Source organism: Toxoplasma gondii, chromosome IX (genome assembly GCF_000006565.2).
Source record: "Toxoplasma gondii ME49 chromosome IX, whole genome shotgun sequence".
In the NCBI taxonomy this organism is placed as follows: Eukaryota; Apicomplexa; class Conoidasida; order Eucoccidiorida; family Sarcocystidae; genus Toxoplasma; species Toxoplasma gondii.
Genome location: NC_031477.1, coordinates 4,948,384 through 4,968,213, shown reverse-complemented (window position 1 = coordinate 4,968,213; position 19,830 = coordinate 4,948,384). Strand labels below are relative to the sequence as shown.

At 51.5% G+C, this 19,830-nt stretch overlaps 3 protein-coding genes across 3 annotated transcripts; 2 read left to right on the top strand and 1 right to left on the bottom strand.

The window, feature by feature from the left end:
• Positions 1–1,932: 1,932 nt before the first annotated feature.
• On the bottom strand, positions 1,933–9,221 carry TGME49_210210 (hypothetical protein; the record flags this gene model as incomplete). The annotated part of the gene is made up of 1 exon (XM_002371792.1): positions 1,933–9,221. The coding sequence occupies exon 1, from the start codon at positions 9,019–9,021 to the stop codon at positions 1,933–1,935; it is 7,089 nt and encodes a 2,362-aa protein (XP_002371833.1). The 5' UTR covers positions 9,022–9,221.
• Positions 9,222–12,724: 3,503 nt separating this feature from the next.
• On the top strand, positions 12,725–13,124 carry TGME49_210220 (hypothetical protein; the record flags this gene model as incomplete). Its single annotated transcript, XM_018779491.1, has 1 exon — positions 12,725–13,124. The coding sequence occupies exon 1, from the start codon at positions 12,873–12,875 to the stop codon at positions 13,122–13,124; it is 252 nt and encodes an 83-aa protein (XP_018636515.1). The 5' UTR covers positions 12,725–12,872.
• Positions 13,125–13,239: 115 nt separating this feature from the next.
• Positions 13,240–19,768, top strand: TGME49_210230 (hypothetical protein; the record flags this gene model as incomplete). The annotated part of the gene is made up of 9 exons (XM_018779492.1): positions 13,240–13,280; positions 13,881–13,971; positions 14,497–14,560; positions 15,138–15,709; positions 16,222–16,317; positions 16,584–16,685; positions 17,345–17,386; positions 17,832–17,894; positions 18,232–19,768. The coding sequence occupies 9 exons, from the start codon at positions 13,240–13,242 to the stop codon at positions 19,081–19,083; spliced, it is 1,923 nt and encodes a 640-aa protein (XP_018636514.1). The 3' UTR covers positions 19,084–19,768.
• Positions 19,769–19,830: the final 62 nt, after the last annotated feature.

Sequence of the window (19,830 nt, the reverse complement as noted above, 5' to 3'; positions counted from 1 at the left end):
GGCGTAGCGAATGCATGGCGCCTTGTGGGTGGACGGCCGGCCACAGCCAGTGGGAAGCTACAGCCCCGGAGTCACTCTTCTGCACTCAGAGGACGGTGCGTCTAGGCTCGGCGTGTCCCCTGCTATTCTCTAAACGAAACTTTAGTCTTTGAGAGACTGAGTAACCTGCATGGCGTGTTGGTGCCGTTCTGAACCAACTCCAGAGCCATCTGACGCTACGTGGCTTTGGCCGTGAGTCGCTTAACTGACGTTCATCAGATATGAGCTATCTGGGGGGAGCAGGTACTCCAGACGTCAGCACCGCCCCTCGCTCCTCGTCACCAAAGTCTCTCTCTATGGCTTCCCTCCTACAGCTGCTTGTTCACGCGAGACTCTTCATTCGATTTTTCGTTTTTCAAGACATGAAGTTGCCACTACACCACCAGTCTGTTTCATCGAGCCGCAGAGTAAGCAACTACCTATGGAAACTGCTGTAGTGCCAGACCTACTTCGGCGGGCATCATTTCTGCAACCACTACACAACCGTTAACAACACAGTTGCTGTGGCGCAACTGGCGTTCATACGCATACCGACGCACGGACTGCTCCGGTTGTTTCTGCACTCGGTTTCCTTCATGGCCCAGCTGCGGTTCAAATAACGTTGAAGCTGCTGGTCCGACTTTTTGCTCGGATAGACATTTCCTGGCACGAGGAAGGAACTAAAACTTCTCCAGGTCGCGGAAGTCGCTGATTTGGTGAATGCAGATGTTGAGCAGGAAGAAACGTTTAGTACGGAGCGTCACTGCCATTCGACACATCCGAAGATGTGAGAGTAGACCTGAACCTGGACAGCTGGTTGTAGGGACGCACATCGCGTAGACTGGAAGCTCAAACGGAGAGAAGTGAAGATGCTGTGGCCGCAGTCCTTGAAAATCAACCTCGCTATTTGGTGAACTAACAGACTCAGCCGGCAAATCATAGGGTAACCGCGGTGGCTGAAGCGGCGGCTTTTGCGTAATAATGTAGGTAACATCGGTATGGACACCACTGTACATTGTAGAATATGGCGTTAAAGTGCGCCGATGGTGAGAAACATATATGGTGTTGCTTGAGCGATCGCTGCATTGGGATGACTGCCGAACGTGATCCGGCGTGTCTGAAGTTTCCTTTGCCGCCGCATCACACTCTCCCTGGGGCCACGCATAAGTTACGTTCTGTCTCATTTTTGGACTTACAGCGTGTGCATCGTCGTTCCGGGACCTCACTCCCATTGCCGAGACCACTGTGCTTCCGTTTTGGAACAGTCTGCCTCACTTGATTTGACACATGCTGCCGCATTTGTTAGCCAGACGGTGACCACGGGCAATTGCGAAGCAGCTCCTGGTCCATCATCGGACTGAATTGTGACACTTCATACGTTATCTGTCGACCGCGTGGTGGCTGCGTCGGCCGCGTTTGTTTTAGCAGAGCAACCCGTAGTAATTTGGACCCTGGCAGGGATCTTTGCTGTGGAAGCAGAGGAGTTTCAATATCAATTAGCAAGCGTCCACTGAAATCAATGCCGTGGACAATTTTTTGTGGTGGATATTCTTAACGTAACAGACGGGAATCAAAAGTAACCTCGGAGTCTCAAACGCCGTGGTGCCTTGAAGACAGCTGTCCGGCGGAGCTGTCCTGCGGCGACGCCATCCACCCTCCCAACCCCAACAGAGTGGAAGGCCTCGCGGTTATTTCATGCCATTCCCCAAGACCATGTAATTCGAGATTCGTGCAGGAATCATTATCAGCCGTCCGTGAATTTAACGGAGCCCCCCAGATAACGTCGCGTCGTGAAACACAACAGCTGAAAGACCGTGGTGGTACTATACGACCAATGGCTTCGAAATCCGCTTGCTGAGATTGTACAGTAAAGTGCAAAGACCTCTGTACGAGTGATTCTAGTTGGTCCGACTGCTACGCGCGTCGTTGCTGACGCAACGATCGACATGTCATGCGGTGGTTCAGTATTGCAGACGATGTATGACGCGATAACGGGGAAGACCTTCCGGCGCTCACCAGAGGGGGTGGAGCATGAGGTGCATACCGTCTGTCGATAGTTTCAAGCGCAGATGACTGATCTGATTCGAGATGGAAGCCCGGAATGCGGCGGTGATGGTGGTGGTTCACTTGGTGTTGGAACCTCATCGCTGACATACTCATTGGAGAACGCATTACTTGCGCCCTTTGCTCTGATTGAAGACTGCGAGATGGTGGTGCAACAAGCCTGGCCATCGCACCTTTTGACTGACCCCTATTACCATATTGCTGCTGGCGGGAACACGTAGCGAGATGGATGTAATCCATGGGTTTCGTTAGTGGGGGAGATTTTCCTCCATCGAGCGACGGCAACAGCGACTGTATCGCTAACTCAGGGAAGTCAACCACCGGCGTTTGTTTAAGTGTGGAAGCTCTTGGTTGCTCCGGAGATGCTAGAGGTAGAACAGAGGCATTGTCGTCCAACAGCCGGGCGGCCAGTCGGCGAATGTTGACCTGGGCGCTCCGTGCGAGTGACCTCGGAACCGACACTCCAGCTTGAGCAAAAGGACCACGGCGCTGTAACAGTTGCTGCTCCTGTTCATCCCGTTCACCTTTTTTGGGTGGCTGCAAAGCCAGTGGACGCAAAGGCGGTGCGGATGGGGTTTGATATAGAAACTCTTGTTGCTCTAAAGGCGGGCTGTTACCATGATGGCATGACGGCTGTTCAGGTGCCACTCGTTGTATTTCCTTCTCATTCGTCGCCACCTGAGGATGTGAAAGAAGCTCTATGCTTGGACTCTGGGCAACCGTTTCCAGGACTGTCATACGATGCCGGGGCAACACTTCGTTCGGGCATTCCCTCAGACACTGAACTGTGTTACCAGCCTCAACGCGTTGCATCTGATGCCTGGGATCGATCACGTTTCCATAAGTCGGCACTTGAGAAGGATCTTGTCGACTGTGGCCCAGGCCTTCGTTCTGCAGTGTGATTCCAAGACTTCCCAAGGATGTGCACTTGAGAGTCCGAGCCTGAGGTTGTTCTACCCAAGCGCCACCTGACGCACGACTCGTCACTAAGAACGGTGATGTGGTACGTGAGAGTTGTCTCAGCGACTGCATTTCTTCTTCGGCGACATTCTGAAGGGAAGGCGTCTGATCAATCAGTACCGAGTTTAATCTGTGTTCACCCGGTGCGCATTCCCACTGAGTTGATGATCCAGAGATTGGCCCAGTTGTTGGATACTGCTCTGGGCAATCTAAAGCTCGTGCTGGACCTTCTGAGTTCAGCACATTCTCGGAACACTGTTGGACAGATGAGGAACGCCGGTGCGGACATCGCTGCTGCTGTCGTCGACACGTATTCCGCTTACAAGAGGTCACGCCTTCTATGTGAGGAGCTAGTGGTTCCGTCAATTGCAGCCGCATTGACAACGTTCCACTTGCGAAACCGTCCAAAGTTCTGCTCCTGCATTTTTCGACACGAGGAACCATTGCACAACGGAATCTTTTGAATGGTGGCCGAACCCGGCGTCGTCCTTTTCTCCTGACGAGCCCCTTCCCCCAGGAATCTCCAGCTGTTTCACCATGTCCACGATGACCTCCGTTCCCATGATGAGATGCAATACCTGGACCTATTGTAGCCGCTGTTGTCGTTTCGCCGCTAAAAGAAGACGAGGAGAGTCCGCCTAGACGATAGGAAGGGGGACCAGGAAGACAGATTGGCTGGTGTGGAATGTCCGTTGTTCTAGCATTCTTCGATATTAAGATATTATGGTGATTCTGCTGTAGTTGCCATTGATGCGACACATGGTTTCCGGTACACGAGGTGCACTCCTTTCCAGAACTCCAATCCCCTTCGCCAGCGCAGAATATACCTCTAGAGAGTACGTCGCAAGCTCCTCCACTGTGTCTTCCGTCCGCAGAGCGTAGGGGGATTGGATATTCTTCAGAAAGTGGATGAATAGGACACGTATCTGCCAGCAGACTCGGAGGTCCTCTAGGCCTTATATTTTGTGAAAGGGCTGCGCTGTTGTGGCCAGGATTCTCTTCCAGATGATCAGCAGGACGGAAAGAAGGAAGCCGATCACAGGAAGGCGGACCAGATGCCCTTCCTCGTGAGGACGGCATCGCTCGACGTGACACTCGATCAGACGCACACTCGCTAGCTGAAGTGACGCAGAATGAGCTACGCCGGGACTTAGGAAACAACGAGTTCGTTTCTTGCATGTGCACGCTTCCGGTCACTAGCTTCGGCTGGAGGTCCGCCCGCGGCAGCAGTTGAGGACCTCGACAAGAGTGTGAAGGATGATGATGATCGTGGTTCGGCTGACTTTCATGTTGGTGGAAAAGCAAATGCTGCTCAATTTGATGGTGGACTGGCTGCTGAAAGGCTTGTGGGACAAACGTAGGGGAAGCCGAACACAGCCCCAAGATTCCCAACGCTGCAACATGGTGCTGGACCGTAGTATCCGCTTCTTTTGCTACCGAATGCAGCGTTTGTTCCAATGTAATGTTGTCACTCCGCTGTCTTTGCAGCACCTCGCTATCCCTTAATGTTTGAGCTGATGACGCTGATAGTTGGGGTTGAGGAGTGCGCCGCTGCCACAGATGGAGATCCGCTCGTTCGTTCTTCTCGATACAGGATTTCGCTGGTCCTAAAGGAACTCCTTCAGAAAGAGAAAGCTTGATGTGAGAACTGATACAGGAGCCCTGACGCTGTTGTAGGCGACTAAACGCTCTAACACTGGTGCGTTCATCACAGATGTGGCTATGTTGCTCCGTATCTGAGCCGCTGGTGCTACCCCACCATCCAGTCAGATCGTCTTGGCTGGAAGGCAGAGGACGCATAGTAGCAAGATGGCATCGTTGTCGGCAAGCGAGTGACTCCAAAAACTGTTTTCCAGATTCATCTTCTTCGACATCATCTTCGTTAGGCCACAGCCGTATCCGCTGTGTAAGCGGCGCAGAGATATCCGGCGGCGGCCCGTGGCTACCTGTTCTACTGTTCACTAATAAGCGGCTTCGTTTTTGTCCACAACCTTCCATCGGCTCCGGTGCGCTCGGCACAGTCCTCACGTACGGCGGCGGAAGGTTCTCAGGTTCCAGCGCCGCCGTTTCGGTGTTGCTTACAACAGCTGTAATGCGCTCTGTGGAATCTTGTCTACTCACACAAGACTCTGCCGCAGTGGTTCCGCTGGTCCATCGATCGTCAGGATGAGGAGGTTTCCTCGTACTTTCCAACGTTTCGTTGCCGTTCCTATCTCGAGAGAAAGGAGGTGTCCAAGCAATCGGCGGTGCCATTTTTCGGCATGCAACTCTTTCGGCTTCCCCCGGAAGGTGTTGATTCTTCAGTCTTTTAGCCTCCGACTTTCCTCCTGAAAGACCTGAGGCACCCCCCGAATCAACGACGGAAAAGACGCCAGCTAACATTCCTTCGGCTTCTTCAGTTTCGACCGTAGAAAAGGACGTCCCCAATGAACGCGTGTAAATGCCATGCGGTACCTGCGACAAAGTGTCGACTCTAAGGGCTGCATTGGGCTGAGTGGCTACGCATGCCACCTGATGAATTCCATGCTGATTGGCTGGTGTTTCGACAAAAGGAGGAGCATCCCCACTCCTGCCAGTTGCCGCTAGGCTTCCGTCGTCACTGATAATCTCTCCATTCACTTCTGGTTCCGCATCAAACTCTCCTAGAGCCTGAGAATAGGTTTCCAGGCCACTTGTCCTACGCATGCTGGTGTTGCCCACCTCTGCCTTGCCGTCGCTCACAGACTGATCTGTTCTTTCTGACGACGCGCCAATTTGCTGTGTAGTGACGTAGTACATGGTTACTCCGGCTTTTGTGACAAGTGTGGCTGTTTGAGTCCAGTAGTCGCACAACAGAGGAGACAGTTCCTTCTGTAAAAGTGAACTGTGTACCTCATCGTGGCAGCGTTTCTGTCCAGTGACCGTGGGAACGGATTTACGGGTGTCTACCAGGGATGACTGAACACCGCGTTGTGCCTCCGCTTTTGTTATTAGAGAATCGTCGCTCAGGAATTCTGTCGGCATGAGTACAGGCAGCGGAGTTCCCGCCCCCGCATGGCAATATTGCTGAAGTTTCAGTTTTGGTTGCTTGCTGTCAGAGGTGCGGTCTCTTCGCGGGTTACAGTCTCCTGACGGTCGGCAGGCCACATCTCCTGTGTTTTTCTTCTCGTTGCTATCTCTCATTCCTTGGTTCAACGTTTCGTCAACAAACTCGAGAATCATCAGGTCTTGACAAAATATCTCCTGGAGGCAGATCTTCTCCGAGTTTTGTGTCTCATCTCGGGGATCGCAGTTATCGAATAATTTGTCGTCGAAATGTGGCTCCTGTCTGGATTTCCCAACCTCAGCCACCTTGCTAGTTGCGGTCTTGCATTCGGCGGGGCCACTCTCCGTCCATATACGTTTTTTCCACGCATTTACTTTTCTGGTTTCTTTGAGACTGGTCACTCCACTTCTGCTTTTCCCCGCGCCGCCAAGTGGCCGGCGAACTATTGTGTCTCCACAGTTGGCTTCGGCGCCAAAATCGGAAGGTCGACTGTCATCGTGGCTTTCCGAAACTGTGCTGCTGTCGGCGCTGGTGTGACGGATGCTAGCGACGGTTTTGGATGAGTTCAGCTGGGTTGTGTAAGCTTTTCTGAAGAGACTCGCCATTAAATTGTCGTGATCATCTGGTAGCCCGACTTTTCCTTCCGCCCACGTCGGATGCGCCGCCTCTTCTGCTGTTCTGCTGTTCTTTTCGTTCAGGGTGTGTGCCATATCTTTTAGCTGGGTAGCTGCTCCAGTGTGCTCAATAGGGTGCACCGCCGAGACTAAACGCCCCCTTTGATCCACCTCTTTTGTCTTCTCCGTGCCCTCCGACAACTCGCGGCGACAGCACCGCCACGGCTGATCTGCAGGATATCTGCGTTCTTGAATGTTATAGGGTGAACGCAGCTGCGATCTACGATGCCGTCCAAAGACGTGCACGAGCTTGCGGTTGCAGGTGGTCGGACAATCTATTACCGTAGACCGTGGAACTCCCAGCCTCGAAGCCCGAGGTTGTCGAAGCTTCCCTTGTTCCAGATCAATCATTGTTCGCTTAAAACGGCTGTGTGCTGTCGCAAATAACTTCAGTCTTTTTTGAAGAGGAGAGGGAAAAAGAAACGCCATGGCTGGCCAGCTCCTGGCGGGCTCATCGTCTGGTGCCTCCGGGTGGACTCCTTCGGTTCGCTCATGCGCCAGGCAATCACCGATTTTCGTTCCACGGTTGCTACGAGTGGGAGCCCCAACAGCAGCTCCCGCTGTGTAGTTGAACGGACCAAACGAGTAGAGAGAAGAATTATCTTGATGGTTCGTCCGTCTGCTTCCGGAGCACAGGACCGTCGGATCTGTCATATATCTAGAAGTACTAAAATTGTATGCAAGCGGTCCTTCTCTTGCCAACAAAACTCCACAACGAATATCGCGTTGTGCTGAATTGCCGAACATCAGACCAGATACAGATTTCGATAAAGCGCTTCCTCCTGTCGGATCTGCAGTGCAATATGAACCGCTTTCTGCTGCTTCTTTATTGCCTCGGCATTGACTGCTTACCAAATCACTGTTTTTCCTTCCCCTACTTTCCACACAAGTAATATTGATTTCTGCTTGGACGCCACAAACACGTTGAATCGAAGTAGGCTGCTCTTTGCCTTTGTCCTTCTGGACGGCTTTTCCAAAGAGACGACATGTGGTGTTCGTCTCACATATTTCCACCTCTGCCTCAGACGGCATTTTATGGTTACAGCCGTCAGCGCATTCAGTTCGGCCATCCCGTTGTTTCGAGCGGAGGATCCCGTGCTTAGCGCTTGTGCCCAACTCCCGCAGACTGCAAGCCACCTCTTGTCTTCTGCCTTCCTCAGGTTTATCAACTACCATACTTAATCCTGGTGCTGCTTTAAACCTGCTAGACTCGGCGTGGTTGTCACTGTCTACCCAGCAACGACTTGATGGATGCACACCTGGTCTGCGGATGCTTAAGCCGCGACCGCCAAATATACCACAACTGCACTCTGGTCCCAACGATAAAGCACTCTGCCGGTGCTGCGTATGAGGAGAAAAGCGCGTAGGGTGTGTGAAGCCGCTGGGCCATGTGTGAGGCGGCAGCCGGACCTCTGGGTCCTCATTCGAAGAATCCCAAAAGACATCCGTCGACAGAGCGGGAGAAGACGAAACGCAGACACCGTCACACATTGAAGAAAACTGTCCTTTTAGTCTTGAAGAAGTGCGGGTGCCACCTTGGAGCTTTCCCCTCTCTTCCAGCAAACAAGTTTCAACGTCGTCGGTTTCCCGAACCACAACCGTCGTTCCAACGACGCTGTCAGTCACGCTAGACTTCCCCTGACCAGCTTCCCCCGCTGTTCGTACTTTTTTCTCTACGCGATGCATCTGCATAGTAGAAGATACAGCAAGGTGGAGAGGCGCGACGTGACACAGCTCTGCACAAACAAGAGAACGATCCCCAGAAGCAGAACGACCGGAGACAGGTGTCGTGCACAAAAGTTCTGGACGTGTTCCGGAAGGCAATGGTCCTGCAGTTTCTGACTGTGAGACTGTACGCGTCACTCCGCGACGAACTGCTACAAGAAACTCCGAGGCTTTCTTTCCACCCTGGACTCTGTCTCTTCCCTTCTCAGGAGAAATATACCGTTCAGTTTCGATTGTACCGGAAACCATACTCTCTTGCGATCCAACCAGACCTTCTGAAGTCTTTCTGGTATCCGACGACGTCACAGGTGAGTCTTGAAGTCTCTTACGCAGACAAACATTTCCAGGAAATAGAACGGGAGAACCGCCGACAGAAGCCGCCCACACCAGTGAAGTCGTACTAACTGTATTCGCCTTTCCCTTACCGGAGTTTTGAGGGAAACACGCACTCAGTGCGAATAAAGGTGGGTGTACTGAGTGTGTAGAAGAGACCCTGAGGTCCTCCGTCGGTGATCTCGCACAAGGGACCTTGGTGTGTTCTGAAAGATTCGACATTTCTGCTTCACTCGAACCGGCGAAAGATGTCCACGCAAGGCTTCGGGTTCCTTGGGCCGATGCTGACTCCGCCAGATTATGACTGCGGCCACCTTGGCTATAGGCTATAGATCCGAGTACACATTGGTCAGCCTCTGTTCTTCGCAGCTCTTCAAGCTCCAGAATGCAGTCTTTTGGTTTGTTGCCATGCCTGTTCTTGCTGTTGTTGAAGTCCCCTCTCCCATTTGCACGCGTTACTTGACGTTCGAAGTGTTGCCGAGTTTTGCTAGTCGCATCTGATATTTCCACTGTGTCTGCGTTTTTTGGGTGATTACATTTCTCTGGGTTCTCTCCTCCCTCGTTTTCATCATTTGGTCTCGAGGCGTCACAGGTATCTCCACCGGGTCGTTGCATTCGAGAGCAGCAGTTCCGCCGAACTATCACCCTACTCCTTTCACCCTGTACTCCCCCTCTCCCCACACTTGGCAGGTGACGATGACGACCAATTTCTGGCCCCTCCTGATGGCCCCTGTTATTCTTTGACGTTTGCAACGAGCAGGCCTGCCTTCGTAGCACGCCCAATTGCTTCCGCCGTTCTCCCTCGCCGCCAGCGTTATGCTGCGTCCTCTGGAGAAACAATCCTCGCTGCAATAAGCCTTGCGATGGTGGTATCTGACGAAAAAGCGGTTGCCGCGAAGGTTCTCCATTAGTGCTTGGAAGCTGCCCAAAATACAGTATCTGAGGCGTCGTTGGCCCTTGCGGGACTGCGCCATTCCGTCCCTCATTTCCCCCCTGATGTCTGTTGCACGCCACCGCCAGCGGTTCACTCGAGGCTCGAATCGGCGGCACCTTCGCACATCCTCCGTTGCGGTTTTGGTACGTTGCAGCCGAGAAATACGGGTTAGGGTACGTCCCCCTTCCCTTAATGCTCTTATCACGAGCCTGTTTTCGTTCGTAACTGCGGGGACGCCGTCGTCTAGTGCGTTTTACCTTTTCTGGAAGAGTCCTAAAAGTTCCCTTGTTTCTGTCCGGGCAACACAAAACCAATACGTCTTCTAAAGTCCCCATAACATTCTTCTGCTTGCAGTAGGCGCTTTTACAAGAGTTATGCAGACCAATAGTTTTGCTTCTTTCAGTCACTGTGTCTGGAGAGTCAGCGGTCTTAGACGATTTCATGGCTTAACTTGAATACCGTGGGCTTCCCGCGTCCAACGTCTTTCGCTGTCGTTGTCCCTGAAGTGACATATCAGCACAGAAAACTGTTCACTCCCACGAGAACTCTGCGACCATATTCTTATCCTACTCACGGCGTCCTTCAGTGCTGAAATTAGATTCGAATCGCGAGTATGTCCCTGTTGATGCAGATGCCACAATTTACATCACTACCAGCTCGAAAAGTCAGGAATGGGACCTAACTCTGGTTTTTCGCAGCGTAACACCAGTCAACAGAACCGCGGGAACGTGGCAGTTCTTTCTTTTCTAAAGCTTCTCTCATTGCTCTATACCTTACAGAAAGCAGACGCCGCCAGACGGCGAAAACGCCCTTCGTCGAATTGCGGCCTCCGACCAGAACCCTCCGCAATTAGCTACAAACACGCACGACCCGATACCGCTTTTTCCACCAGCTGTCAGACGGCCGACTACTGTGCGAGATACGTGCAGCCATGTAGTTCCTATGACAGAATGGACAAGCGGCTACTTCAGTCTATGGGCGCTTAGTCGAAGGCTTCGCCTGCACAGTGGCAATCGGATAATTCCGGCGTTCAGCACATCTCTGACTTCAGTTTCGGAATAACTGCCAAAAACACCGTGTCAGTATAAGGCTCCCACAGAGCAGAACCTTGAGTAGAAAACCGAAAGCCTTTGAGTGAGCGACGCAGCTTAAGCAAAAACAGTGTCGGTAACCTTAAAGATAAACGACAAAAATGGTAAGCAACACCGACAAAAACACTGACTGCACGTCACACGCCTGCATTCACGTGCACCGTAGCAGGGGAAAGAGAACAACCGCGGGTTCTGTAAAAACACGGAAAATTTGGAAAAAGGTAGCTGGCTAGGGTGTAGTATGTAGAAAACTGTGGATGGCATTAACTACTTTTTCACAGCTTCGAATTAGGCCCAATATCAATTAACCGCTGTCTGTTCCACGCCCCCATGACACTCGCAAAGCATCACTTTTTGACTCTCTCACACCATGCCCTGCGCCAGTTTCGGGTGTTCAGGCGATTGTCGAGAGGAAGCTTTCAAACTGCCGTTATCGCGAGCCCTTCCCATGTCACTGCTTCATGTACTTGGCTTTTGCCAGGGTCTATCCGATTATATGTTTCTAATAATTTGCAAGAGACGTGCCCCCAAAAGTCCTTACTTTAGCAGCGTGAACGATTTCATGAGACCCACATCGTCAGGCACTTCACTTTTAGTTTGTGAAATGATCTACTCTATCATGACAGCCACTGAACACAAGGAACGAACACTGACGCAGTTGGTACATTGGAGCTATCTGGGGACCCCGCATTAAAGATCCTGATGTGACTACCCCATGCACGCTAGTTTGGGTTCCGCATCGTCTGCGCTTCATTCTCTGTGAGGCGCATGTATGGCCATCTCGAGGTGACTCCTAAGGCCTCGGTCACGAGATAGGGACGGGTTTCACAACGAGCTTGAGGGGTACAACGCACGTGAGCAGCATACAGTGAACACGGCTGATTCCCCTAGTCTCGAGACGCAATCCTGCAAAGACGGGAGATATAACATTTTCTTCTCTACGACGTGTTTCACGGCCTGTAGCTATACACACTGCTCTAGTGGCTTTCCTCCAGTCCCATGAAGCAACTAGAGGTATCCAAAGACCGTCAAAAATTCCGTAGGACCTGATATGTTGGCGGGAAAAAACACGTCACACTGTTACAATATGTCTGACGATCCGGCAGCACATGCCTCTTTTTTAGGGACAAAAATATTCTGACTCCTCAATGCTTCCAGGGGCAACGACGGAAACAAGACACCAACGGAGTTTTTGTAAGGTGATGCTGTAACACAAACGGGTAAAGCCTTGACCCGTTGACGCACCTGCAACAGCGGTCTCTCGACCATCCATGCACATTTAAAGCTTCATTAGTGTTTTATTACAAAGGGGTGGCAGGCCCAAGCAGTACAGCAGGCAAATCCTGGCACATATGTGGAATTGTGATGCTTTTCGAGATTCTTCGGGGACATTAACGACATGACAACCCCAAAAATATTGAGATGTCCGCGGCGAATAGAAATCTTTCAGGCTCGTGAGGTGGTGCATTCCGGGAAGATGTGCAGTTTGTATCAAGCTGGCGCATAGAAAAGCAGAAAGCCTTTCGTTTTTCACATGCCGAGATTATCATGAAGTGCCGGCGGTACATGCGTGGCAGTGACCTATATAGGTCTGTTCTTCTTCCGTTGAGCTGAGACCAGCCCTTGACCTTGGAGGGAGATAGTGACAGTATGACTCATTATGACTGGCTTTTATTGCTTTTAGTTAATTCACGTCTCAGGCAGACAATTGTCTTCAATAGTACAAAAATCTCGACAAAACAACCACTAATTGGCGTCTGGCTTCCGACGCCCCGTTTGGACTCGCATCCTGTTACAGGTTCTCTAGCACACGCGAAGTAGCAAGGACGCTAGCTGCATGCGTCTATACGCGGCGCGCGTGTTGAGACTGCCCTCATTGCTGGCCGACAACAGTAATTCCTAATCGCAAGAGCGTGCCACGAAAAGTGGTTGTATCCTTCTTCTGTTTCGATCACTGACGCGTCAGAATTAATGTGGCTCTGAATTTTGGTTGAGACCTGACCGTTTGCCACTGTTCCCCGAGCGTGCGGAGGGTGAGCACGGTAATCATGCTCCACTCGATTTCGGCCGACGACCGATTTTACCGGATTAAGCCGCGAGGCTCTGGAGAAATAGAGATTGTTCATTCTTTCAGTGAGCATGCTTATGTGCGGTTGGTGGCCATCTCTCAAGCCGAAGGAAAACGAACCGGGAACAAAGCGACTAGAGAAGCGACATCCAGGGGTTGCGTCTGTCACATTGGCTGCAATCGTCAACGCACTGGCCTGGCATTTCTTCGTTTATGTTGGAGCTTCCGTTAACCCACCATACTTCTCCTAAGATACGATGTGTACCTGAGTTTCCTCTGCTACGAGGAGAACCATCTTCACCAAATGCCTGAGGTGTAGCGTGGGTGGTACCCTAACTGCCGTACCGATGGTAGCAATGTTGGGAAGGACCCTACAGTTAGGCCGAACGTAAGTTCTACGTTTAATGCCTCGGTGGGATTAATCACCGCGTCTGCTTCCAGCTGAAAAGTGGGGATGGCGCTAAGAAGGAAGGAGTGTCTGTGCCGCTCTTCTGAACTACGCTGCTCGAATCACACTGAGCTAGAACTTTTGCAAAGTGTGGAGCAGGTTGAGCGTGCGGCCACCGCTACTATCCTGCAAAGGACCACCGCGCGCGTGCTGGTTCCGAAAGCCGGACGCAGGCCTGTATCTGGTGAATAGAGGTATTTTAGCGCGCACTGAGCAGCCCATTCGTCGTCGCGATGCCTGCATAGAAATGCACGCGTAAATATGCAGAGAGGCAGACATGCACATGCGCTTTAGTAGGTGCCTTCATACATGCGTATCTGATTCCGCATCCTACGTATACGCTTTTTTTGGTTGTGAAACTACTTCGTACTAGAAGTGGAAAGTCATCCTTCTCATAGCAGGTTCAAAACCGTCAGCTCCTGCCGAGCGACATCTTTGTCAAGTAACAGCCTGCTGATGCAACCTTTTCTTTCTCATTCCTTTCTCATGTCTTCCGTGTTTGTCGGAATGCTCTCTGTTTTTGCTGGTACATCGCATCAGGAACTTTGAATGGCTAGCAAGGCGCCTGAGTCTGGCTGGAGTCTTGTCGAGGAGAGAGGCAGAAAAAGCTATTGCTGCTGGACAAGTTACGGTTAGTCCGTCGCCAACAATCTAGCTTTTCCCTCCCAAGTTACCAGTGTCTTTTCGGGTTTCTATTCATTGTCTGGTTGGGGAGAACAGTTGCCGTTTTGGCGACAGTGGTCTGTCGCTACAACGTGCGGACGGCACGGAACCTTCTTCACGTGCTCTGGTCTGCGCGGCCGGCCGTGGCTGTTGGATACGTTCATCATGTTCCAGCTGTATCTGCACCTTTAGTGATTCTGCGCCTAACTGCCCCCTTATCTGTCATCCTGAGATACGGCGTCCACATCTTGGTTGCACGGGGGCAGATTGGTTCTGATTCCAGCACTGGAACCTTGTCCTTACGCAGGTAGCCACCGCATACTACTTCCGATCTCTCCAATACCGTGTCATGTAGGAGAGTTCCAGCTCTACTCGTGTTTGCAGCCAGCCCGTTGTTGAGCCCGCACTGTTTGATTGTTACAGTCTTTTGCGAATGCTAATGGTGCATGCTAGCAGCCACTCTGCATGTGGATGCGCCTAAACCGGTGTGCAGGTTAATGGCGAAACCATCTGCCAAAATGTGGAAGTGTGCAGTGAAGCAGTCGTTTGCTACAAAGGTAAGGCTCGGCTGACCAGTTTCCGACTTCTGCACCAGCGGAAGCGGCAAGCATACAAGTAGTTCCGTGTAGTCCATAGTGACAGGACTGGCTTCACGTGTTATTCACTGGCATTCGTGAAACGGGCAAGAGCTCCTTAACAGAGGCAGTAGCTTATTGATATACAATGTTTGGACCAACCAATACAGATGCAAGGAGAATGAACTTTCGCCGCGGGAGTATTAAGAACTGCTTCGCGTCAATTTTGCCGTATTGTTTCTGTCCAAGCACAGCATGTGCCGCGATTTGTGCCACAGGAAGGGGACGTACCATTTCATTCGTGGAACAGTGGTACACAATTTTGTGCAACTAAGTTTAGGTCGCTGTTTGGACAGACATGTATGCGATGCCTCTCGACGGCATGGCTCCCCGTCGCAGTGTGGCAGTGGCAGACAGGAGGAGTCTCTCTTATTTATCAGAATGAGATTTGTTACACAACCTTGATAATCGCTGCACTAACACCTCTCCACCTGAGCTCCTTGCTAGTCTGTATAACGAAGTGAAAGCACCATATCTCCGCGAAACTTCTTGTTTTCAGGAGCCTTCGTGCCTCCTCCCGTGAGGACACCCCAATTATTCGGTTTGGTTAAACCACGACGGGTGTTGTGCGTGTTGGAGGAACGAGAGGATATGCCGACATTGCACACTCTTATGCGACATCTCTATGTGGAGCAAGACTTACTCCCTGATGAGGCTGAAAATGTCGAACGAGAGAGACAAGGGCGACCGCAGCAAAACAGTGTGGATAACTCCTTGACAACTTGTTTCAGTACCGGTCTCACCAAAGCAGGCTTTCGGAAAACCTCCGAGCAGGACAGTTATTCAGCGCAGAATTCACTTGGAGAGTGTGTCAGCACAGCAAAACAGACAAGAGGCGCCGAAATATGTGGCGAGCGGCAGTGCGGGCATGCTTACAGAGCCCAGTCGGTGGAGTTGCGTTGTCGCACCCCAGTAGGCGACGGAGGAAATGATGTGGTCTCCAATGCGTCCGACAAGGAGTATGCAGATTCACTCGAGCAGTTTGTTGATCGTCGCTTTCGCCTGAGCACACGCCTTCAATACGATACTCAACCTGTTCTCGCGGAGCTGCCTAGACACCTGATTGTGGTGGTAAGTTTCCATGCGACTCAAGGTGATGCTTGCAGTGGCTCTCAAACGGAACGTGGTTTTGAGAACGAGTGGTGGAGCAGCATTATTGCCCGTTGGTACACCGAAATTTCAGGGGACCCACGAAACCTGCGAAGAGTTTGCGATGGACGACGGAAGATAGAAAGAAGTGAATATGTGAAACTAGGTGGATGACATGGTAGTTTTCAAGGGGTGGTTGCAGGATACGGGCCAATTGTTCAGACACACATGTTAAGTAGACATGGTCAGCAATCAATATGCGTCCCGAATCATGTTCATAAGTGGCCGAGTAACAGTTTCGATACTCGCCGTGCGTGAGGCCCCATACTGTTCTATGCCTTTGCTGGCACCTGGCAGTCCGGTCTCTGCTTGACCCGTTTGCTCGAAACATTTTTGCCGGTGTGTTGTAGATAGGAGCATTGGTGGTGGAATTATCACTTTTAGAGTAGATCAAACCTTTCTTGGCAGGTGTGCTTTCTGTCTGAATGGAACAGCGGCCACTTCCTGTAGAGGCGGATGGATTCGTGCTTCTGACAAACGACGGCGATTTTGCTCACGCTGTGCAGAAACCAGAGAACCGCGTTCAATCCGTGAGTTAGAACGGAGATCCATACAACGCGAAGGCGAGACCGAATACGGTTGATGTGACACATACACCGTTCACAGCCGGTGCCACCAACTCCACTGGACTCCACTGGGCACATACAGTGATCTTTCGCGACCGCATGTGGTAGTGCCTTTCACAGGATGTATTCGCAACCTTGTATGGTAGCACAATGTAGAATCCTGTAGGCAAGTTTGCCCGCTAGTGCGGCGTACGTGTGAAGAAATCCTGCTCACTGTTCCGCGCCCGCAGGTGTTCGACGTGCGCGTCTCTGGGATCCTGCCGAGCTATCGAGTTTGGGAAAATTGGCGCTGCGGCGTCTCCTGTGGTGGTTTTGACTTCGGCCCGGTCTGGGTAAGCGTTCTGAAGCAAGCGGGTAAACCAATGGATGCGTTTCGAAAGCAGCTTGAGCGCGCAGGTCACCGACTCAGAAAAACGTTTATGTAATTCCGTACAGAGGGTCAGGATAGAGGTGGAACACTCTGAGACGGGTTAAAACGACGACGACGCGGCTCTACTTGCTCCAGCACCAGCACATGGTTGACTGCCTGTTGCAGGGTCATCGTGCAGGTTTTACACCGAGCCTCCGACTCGGATAGCCCTCGTTTCCGTTTTCCCTCTGACGTCCTGCCGCATGCTCTCTCTCGAGTCGCATCACCGACTTTTGCTGTTGTATTAGCAAGCTTCTAGACGCGTTGTGCATCTGTTGGATGTGGTGCCCACGGTTGTTCACTGTATCTGTGCATTCCGCTGTGTAATGAATGCCTTCCTCGAGTCCCACCAAAGCCACATAACTCGTGTGACGCTTTGGCTCGGGTCAGTCGAGAAGCACCTGCGACTTTCAGGCCACGTTGATCTGTTGTAGCCCATTCGGCGGATTGGCAGGTTCTCGCGTGAGCGTTGAGATGGCGGCTTCTTACACAATTGGGAGACTGGGGATAATACTATATGGTGGCGATGAATGGTAATGATGAGTAAGACACTGGCTTGTGTGTGTTGTGGTTCACTGGCAGGTCGAGCTACTAAAGGCGTGGCACAATGCCGCGTGGTTGCGGGTAAAGTGAAACTGGAGATTATGTTGCATCACTTACTGAATTTCGTCAGTTGAGGCAGTCTCATATTTGGCTGCGACTTGTTCGTGCCTGTGTTTTAGCTTGTGCGTTGTCTGTGTCTAGCCACCAAGTCTTGTTGTCAGCATACGATTGTGCGTTGACTTAAAGGGATACTGAGTTTTGACAACGTAGGGCATAAACTAAAGTGTATGTTTCAGTCGTATTACCACAGAAGGCCTCGACGAGGGAAATCACGGAGAGATGTGGTGCACCTTCATGTGGTTCTTTATTGGAAATTGAAATCGAGATAAGAAGATACTCGCTGCATTAGAACCCTGCTTGTGGTTTCCTTACTGCACAGTGACTTCTGGTTGCATGCTTGTAGTTTGGGATGTTCAGCGATGTGCTGAGCTGTCAGGTGTGTCTGTTTCGTGTGTATTACGTTCAGCTCCATGTTGTGGAACGTCCAGGCATGGACCTGCGGACACTCATGAGCAGTGTTGGCCTCAAGGTATGCACGAGAAAAGATACCACTTCGGTAGGCTGTAGGCAAATGGTTGGGCAAATGAAGAAGTCGCGTTGCACATCGCACAGCTCTAGTTCGGTGTGTTTGCTATCAGCCTGTTGTGTGAAGGAAAGAAAAAGGAGGCAGGATATGCCAGCCAGCTGGTGTGGCAAAGCTCTCAACGGGGGTACCAGCTGTGTGGTGGTTTGAGGAAGTGCCGATCATGGTTCTCATGATTGGTAGAACCATGCATCTCCAGTATGTCAGTACTTGAGCTAATTCATGCCATGCTGTTTCTGTTGTTGCGATGTGTCTTTCCGCGGTGCCAATTTGGGACCTCCAGCTCCGACGACTACACCGCTACGCTATCGGCCCCTACCGTGCTTCGTCTATCCCTCAGCACACTGTACTGCCTTTGAAGTTCCACAACTGTTTCTCACGCTTGCTACCGTTTCACAGACAGCTTCAGCATCAAGCAGCTGCCGCCGCTGAGGCGCGCGTCTGTGCAGGGTATCGCGGGGCTGCAGCATCTGAAGCGGCAGTCGCTAGAGCTGCTGCAGCAGAGAAGGGAATGGGAAGTTCTGAAGTGGTTGCGAAGCCCATCGTCCCATCTAGGCGCGACGCGCTCTTTCCCGCAGCCGGCGAGTTGAAAGGGTTACTAGAACAAAATCAAGGCCCAAGCAAGGAGCGGGTGGGTGGCTGGTGTATATTTGACGAGGTAAAGAATCATTCAGTTATCACTTTAGGAACACCAGATGCAGGCGTAGAAAAGAATACCCGGTCGGTGCAACGTCCGCAGGAGGGGAATGGGGTGCTCGAGGATAAGGCGAAGAAGACGATTGTACGGTCAGATAAAAGCATGCTATGTGAGACGCCTGTACACTGTGCTGAAGCTCTACATGACGGAGAGAACTGCGAGAAAAGCCGTGGAAGTGGCCGCCAATATGGTTGCAGACCGCGGGAGGCTGGCGCACCCCGCGACGAGTCACCGAGTGATGAACGTGTGAGTCGATGCGTGGCATTACTGGCTGGCAACGCAGTTGGGGATATCGACAAGAGTTTACTACCAGAATGTCATGCCAACAAATCAGGAAACGGTGTTTCTTTACATGCTACTGCAAGCTCACTTCGGAATGTGAGGAGTGAGGAAAGGTCAAACCTTCTGCAGGAACTTGACCTGAAGGTATCTTTTTGAAGGCAACGGTGAAGCTGGATCCGAAGGCCTATTCATCCTGTGGTCGTAGGAGGCCACTGCTTGCCGACAGAGATATCAATCGAAAGAAAGACTGGCAAAGCCGAGTGGCAGGATGAAACTTGAGGCTGCGCCCATGCGTGACGAGCGTGGCAAGAATGTTACGTTTTTAGGGCGTGCGGAAATAACGGGTCAAACAGGTCGGTGTCGCAGTGTCTAACGCAAATGAACACAGAAAGTGCATATATTCTGCTGAAGTGAACTGAACTGGTTGAGTGTTAGTCAATGTAGTTGGTAGAATTGCAAGTCAGTGCCGAAACGAGGATCTGCTGTGTTGCTTCTAGGTCGACAATTCTGGTTTAATCTATTTATGTGTCCAGTGGTATTAATCCACGTGTAAAGGGAAAAACACCAGGTTGTCGTCGGGTCTTAGCTGTGCACCGCGTTGTGAGTTTCGCGAAAGAATCTGGTATCGTGAGAGCGCCCATCACTGCATGCGAAGATACCGCATTGTACACTCGCGTAATCACATTGATGCACCATGACCAGAACGCACCCATCGAAAACTCATACGTCACCGTGAGGCGTGTTTCCAGTCAATGGGCTCGCTAAGCGGTACCTGTGTACCCAGTTGTTTTGCAGGTTTACATGGGTTGTAGATTTTTTTTATGTTGCCCATGCCGCAACAGTTCTCTTTTGGCGTGGCGCGGTCTCAAACATCTGTAGTAGAAGAAACTCAAAAAATTCATA